The 6,134-nt window shown below is 30.9% G+C and overlaps 1 protein-coding gene across 1 annotated transcript; it reads left to right on the top strand.

The window, feature by feature from the left end:
• The first annotated feature begins 3,504 nt into the window (after positions 1-3,504).
• On the top strand, positions 3,505-5,208 carry LOC104100011 (phospholipase A1-Igamma1, chloroplastic). Its single transcript, XM_009607166.4, has one exon. It carries the CDS (start codon positions 3,635-3,637, stop codon positions 5,150-5,152), a length of 1,518 nt encoding a protein of 505 aa, XP_009605461.1. The 5' UTR covers positions 3,505-3,634; the 3' UTR covers positions 5,153-5,208.
• Positions 5,209-6,134: the final 926 nt, after the last annotated feature.

The raw sequence follows: 6,134 nt of genomic DNA, 5'->3' as shown, positions 1-6,134 counted from the left end.
AACTTTCTTCTCTTCTTTGCCTTTTTAGTCACATATAATATACACTATATTCTATACAAATATACTAAAATACATTATATTTTTGTATAAATACATTATTTTTCGCCTGTATTTATATATTCCAAAGGTCTGTATTTTTTGAATACATCCGAATATCACTGTATTTTGTATTTTTTTTGTTTGAATATGGTGAATTGAATATAATGTATAATAGTGAATAATAAATATATGTGAATTGAATACAATGTATACAGTCGAATTGAATAGAACGGTATACACCCTTTTTCTTGATTACGTCACTGTATTTATAAAAACAGTCGCGCGAATACATGAAATACAACACAGTAATATCAAAATTTATGTAGAATTAATTTTGTTGAGTTAAATTAGGAGCGATACACGCTAATTGATCCTCTTTCCGTTATTAAACAGCTGGACTCGCCTACCTTTTAGGCGTATTCCGCTACTATATTCATGAATACAGTAACGTGAATACAGTCACACAACTAGACTCCCCTATTACTATATTCATGAATACAATAGCGCAAATACAACGAATACAGTCGCGTAGCAATGAAATTTATGTAGAATTGATTTTGTTGAGCTAAATTAGGAGTGATACACGCTAATTGATTTTCTTTCCTTTATTAAACAGCTGGACTCCCATATTTTTAGGAAATTCAGCTACTATATTCATGAATATAGTAGCACGAATACAGTCGCACAATTGGACTCCCCTATTTTTAGGCGAATTCTGCTACTGTATTCATGAATATATTAGCGCGAATCCAGCGAATACAGTCGTGTAACAACTGAATAATAGTTATTGGAAGTAATTATGTATATGATAGCTATAGGAAGTTAATAACTACTAAACAATAGTATTTTTTTAAAATTTCTCAATTATTTGTGTATACTATCTACAGTATTTTAGACAATGAACTTTTATATGATTGAAGATGGACGAAATTATTGAAGCACTTTATCTAAGTTCAATGCAATCAGCCCTTGAATGAAGGAATACAAACGTGACCTCTTAAGACAAATATGGTGTTAGTATTACACATTTTTTCCACGTGATGTTTTGTGTCGCAGCCGTATTACGAGCAAATATTTTTCGTGATAAAAGTGACATTATCATGTTATTTTCAACAGGAAGACTAACTGCGGTTCAAAATTACGATTTTGAAGTGCAATTTTGTTCTTTTTTTTCTTATGGAAGTTTAATTGTGTACTTTTTTTTATTCGTTTTCATCACCAAACACATTTGGCATAAAATATTCTCAAGTTAGACAGTTGCAAATTTAAAAATTTAGAGTGAATAAGCTCGATTTTATATATACGTGTTAATATTTTATACACAAATATAGAGTCTGAACATAGCATAGAGACAGAGGTGAAGCCAAAAATTAAGTTTATGGATTTTGGATTTTAGAACTATCATTTCAAATATTAGTGATTAAGTTTTAAATTTAATATTTGTACATATTTAATAAATTCCATAAAATATAATATTTGAATAAAAATTATTGGGTTCGATCGAATCCGTAGCTCGACTTCCGGCTCCCCTACATAGAAAACTCCGTCCAATCGATTGCATCTCATCTAAATCAGCCGATATGGAGAAGAAGCCTAACAAAAGTACAAAAGTTGTCAACGTTTGATATTAAAGCAGCAGCAAAACATGAAGAGCACCATCTTTCTGATTTCTGCTAAACACATGTTTCTACTATAATAATCATTCAATATAATCACTTTAGTTATATTTTCTTTTCCAATTTAAAAGCACGTGTATAAGAAAAAAAACACAGAGATGTGTGAGAGCATTCCGTAAATTAGAGAGTTTGGATTTAATATTGATTTGAGTGATGATTTCCTTGAACTTGAATAAATTTACAGAAGATTACGAAATTTTAGTGATTTTTTCCAATGTAAAGAAAGTGATCAACTTCAAATCTAATTAAGATTTATTATGTTCTGTCTTCCTATAGTAATATGTCTTTTTATAATTGATGGAATGAAGTTCATATTCTAAAATATTAGGGTACTTATTAGGTTTTTAAAACATCTAACACTGTTTTTGTTTAGAGAATTGAACGGTATCTTTTCCTACGAGTTTTCAAATATTTTAAACTGTTTTTGAGAACAAATAATTTGATCTATATTACATGTTTATAATTTTTTAAAACGCATATAAAAGTAAATAAATCAATATTTGCTTTTATACAAAAGATTACATGAATTAAGATATTTTACTTAACATCTAATCTGGTGTTCTTGCTTTTTGGGACTTTAATTCTCTTAATTAGAAAAAAATTGGACATAAAATTGTCGTTTGTGTTTTATGTTTGGAAAAATGACAATGTATAGCCGCTGTAAAAATAATAGACGAAAAAATATATAAAATTTGTATATTATATATATATATACATTCGGTATATTACATACAACAATTATACAAATTTTATAACTTTTTTCGGCTATCAAATGTAAATAGTTTCTGCTGCGGGCTAAAAGTGATAATACCTCTTGTGTTTGGCCAATATTTTAAAAAAGCACTTTTAAGTATCAAATTACGAAAAAAGACAATAAAACTTCAATTTGCAATTAGTATTATTTAGAAAAGAAAAATAAATTTAAAATATTTATTATAAAAGAATTCAATTAAAATATAAAACGTAAGTAAAAATATAAATTAAAAATTCCAATAAATATAAAATATAGTTATTTCAAAGGAATAACATTGAGTGTTTGGTATTGCTTATTGTTTACATGATAATTTAAATATATCAAAATACATTATTCAATATAAATTTAAAATATACTCTTAGGAATAGGAGAAAGAGAATAAAAATATGATTAAAATAAAAAAAAGAAGAACTATATAGTATAAATAAAAAGAAAAAGGAAAAGAAAAATGTTAAAGTAATGAGAGATGATTTAAAAAATATAAATTTATTGTAAGGTTATTTTTTTCATCAACAAATTAATTATCTGCTTCTGTTTCTTGGAAGAAGTTAGAATTTGTATCTTCTCCCCAAAAGCAGAACTCAAAAGTATTTTTTAATTTTGGCCACACTTTAAATTTTTCAAAAAGTACCTTTTTTACCCCAAAAAAATACTTTTGACCTCCCAGAAGCTCGGCCAAACAGTCTCTAAGAGCGTCTCACGTAAGTTATGTTGGTTAAGTGAGACATAAAATAAAATTTCTTATATAATAAAACAACCAATAGAAATGCACAACTACTAAGACTTCTTATAGTCCAACCTACTGTGGTTGAGTGTAATATTATAAAAATAAATAAAAAGAAGTGTACAAGTGCAAGTATAAAATAAATGAAACAGTTGTAAAATTATTCATTGAACTAAGTCCTGCTATAGATATTTCACGGGATGTTTCTCAAACCCAATCCTTTCTTACCTAACGCGTGATATTAATATTACGGCTGACCAATTGATATAAAGTCATGAGTCAAACACTTAAACAAATAGCTGCTCCCTTTTGAATATTGAAATCTTCTTTTTTTTAACTTGGAAAATTTCCGACCACCCCACTTAATAAATATCACAAAAAACTTCAACCCCAATTAAATCACAATTCTAGTTTTAGATCTTCTCAATATTTTGAGCTACCATGAAAGCAATCCACCACCTCCATGCCACCCATCTCCACCATCTTAGCCACCAATTACACAACAATAGACTTCCCATGGTCTATGCCTACAAAGATGTTTCAATTGAAACTCAAATAAAAACCTCAAAGAAATCAAATAGACTAGGTGAAACATTATCAAACCTTTTAAACATTCAAAAACCATACCAAAAGATCAATAATCCTAGTACTTATTCAAATTGGAACACTTTGAACATTGAAGACAAGGCTAACACACCTACCATGTCCCCTAAAGAGGACATATCCGATCGATGGCGCGACATTCATGGTGTTCAAGAGTGGGAAGGTCTTCTTGATCCACTTCATCCATTGCTTCGTCGAGAAATTGTTAAATATGGCGAATTTGCTCAAGCAACTTATGATGCATTAGATTTCGACGCGTTCTCAGAGTATTGTGGAAGTTGCATGTACAATAGTCATAAGTTGTTTGACAAGTTAGGCCTTAGCAAAAGTGGCTATAAAGTTACCAAGTACATATATGCAATGTCACATATAGATATGCCACAATGGCTTGAAAAATCAAGATTGACATACACATGGAGCAAAGATTCAAATTGGATTGGTTTTGTTGCTGTGAGTGATGACGAAGAATCGCGACGAATTGGGAGGAGAGACATTGTTGTGGCATGGAGAGGGACAGTGACACCTTCAGAATGGTATGAAAATATGCAGAGGAAATTAGAGCCAATTGGGCATGTGGACTCAAAAGTGGAACATGGTTTTCTTAGTATTTACACATCTAAGAGTGATTTAACTAGGTATAACAAGTCGAGTGCATCAGAACAAGTCATGAAAGAATTGAAAATATTGGTAGATTATTATAAAAGCAAAGGTGAAGAAGTGAGCCTTACAATAACAGGACATAGCTTAGGGGGTGCACTAGCTCTCCTAAATGCTTATGAATCAGCAGCAAAATTTCCAAGACTTCCAATTAGTGTTATTTCATTTGCAGCCCCAAGAGTTGGAAATATTGCATTTCGAGATGAGATTTACCAGATGGGAATCAAAATTTTACGCGTTACAGTAAAACAAGATTTAGTACCTCGAATGCCCGGAATAGTTTTTAATGAAAGTTTACAAAAATTTGATGATTTTACAGGGACATTGGAGTGGATTTACACACATGTTGGAGCAGAATTGAAGCTTGATGTTAGGTCTTCACCTTACCTTAAAAGAGGATTTAATTTCATAGGGTTTCATATGCTTGAGACTTATCTTCATTTAGTAGATGGTTTTGTTAGTACAAGTTCAACTTTTAGGTCTAATGCTAAAAGAGATGTGGCATTAGTAAATAAAGAATGTGATATGCTTGTAGATGAATTAAGAATTCCTACTTGTTGGTATCAATTGGCCAACAAGGGGTTAGAGTGCAATTCTTATGGTAGGTGGGTAAGGCCCAAAAGAGATCCAGAAGATATTCCTTCACCTACTAGAGAAGATTATAGTTATGGATTGCAAGAAATTAGTTATGAATTTTGAATCCTTTTTCTCTATTTAATTTACTCTGATATCTTAGTCAACTTCAATTTTTCTTATGCCCTCGTAGGGATTTGACTGTGATTTTCAAAAGATAGCGGAAACAATAGAGAGAACAAGGAACAAAGCTTAAAAAACAAATACACTAATAAGCGTAAAAAGACTCCGAACCGAAAGATGCTCAATGTAAATGTGCCTTGCTAAGTTGAATAAATGTGGTCGTAATCAAATAAAAAGTTGTTTGTTTCCAGAATATCACACCCCGAAATTGGGTGGGACGTAATGACGTTCAACTTACCTTATCCGTCAAGTAAGCTATGTTATCTAACTATACATGCTAATAAGGTTATTTAAGCAAACCAAGTACGAATAAGATCTTATTTTAAAACCATAAGAAAAATAGATAACGAAAGTTTAGCATACTACTGTCTGAAAATCTAACTCATCAACAACAGTCACGAGCCTCTAACAATTAAGACTAAAGAAATATCTTCGGGGTATTCTCCTATAAAGTATCTAAATAACTGAAAGTCTGAAGATAGTCGAGTCCCGGTGGGAAGAATTAAGAGAGTCTATCTACTGGATCCATGGGAATCTTGAATCTACCAACAAGCTTTGTCACCTGCACACTCAATACTGCTCAAATGGGCTAAGTATCTCCACAGGTACCCAGTGAGTATTGTTTGCCATCCCCTAAGCGGAGGACAAAACTTTTATGGACTAAACAATTATAATAAAAATGCAATAAACATAACTTAAGCAATTAAATAAATTAACATTGAAGTCTGAAAGTTGAACTGAAACACAAAATCTGAGTTAAGTTCTGATAATTTAATTTAGTTGAGTTTCTTTATTCTGAAAAATTTATCTGACATGCAACAGTGCCTGTGAGTGTCAAGATGGCTGGCCCAATCCCCAGACCCTGGAAACTTTTACACTCAAAGAGATTGAGCACTTCTCCCAAATACATAAGTCCGAAAAAATA

The sequence above is a fragment of the Nicotiana tomentosiformis genome, chromosome 12, assembly GCF_000390325.3.
Source record: "Nicotiana tomentosiformis chromosome 12, ASM39032v3, whole genome shotgun sequence".
Lineage (NCBI taxonomy): Eukaryota > Viridiplantae > Streptophyta > Magnoliopsida > Solanales > Solanaceae > Nicotiana > Nicotiana tomentosiformis.
The sequence above is the reverse complement of the archived record's forward strand: the minus strand, read 5'-3'. Positions and strand labels throughout refer to the sequence as shown.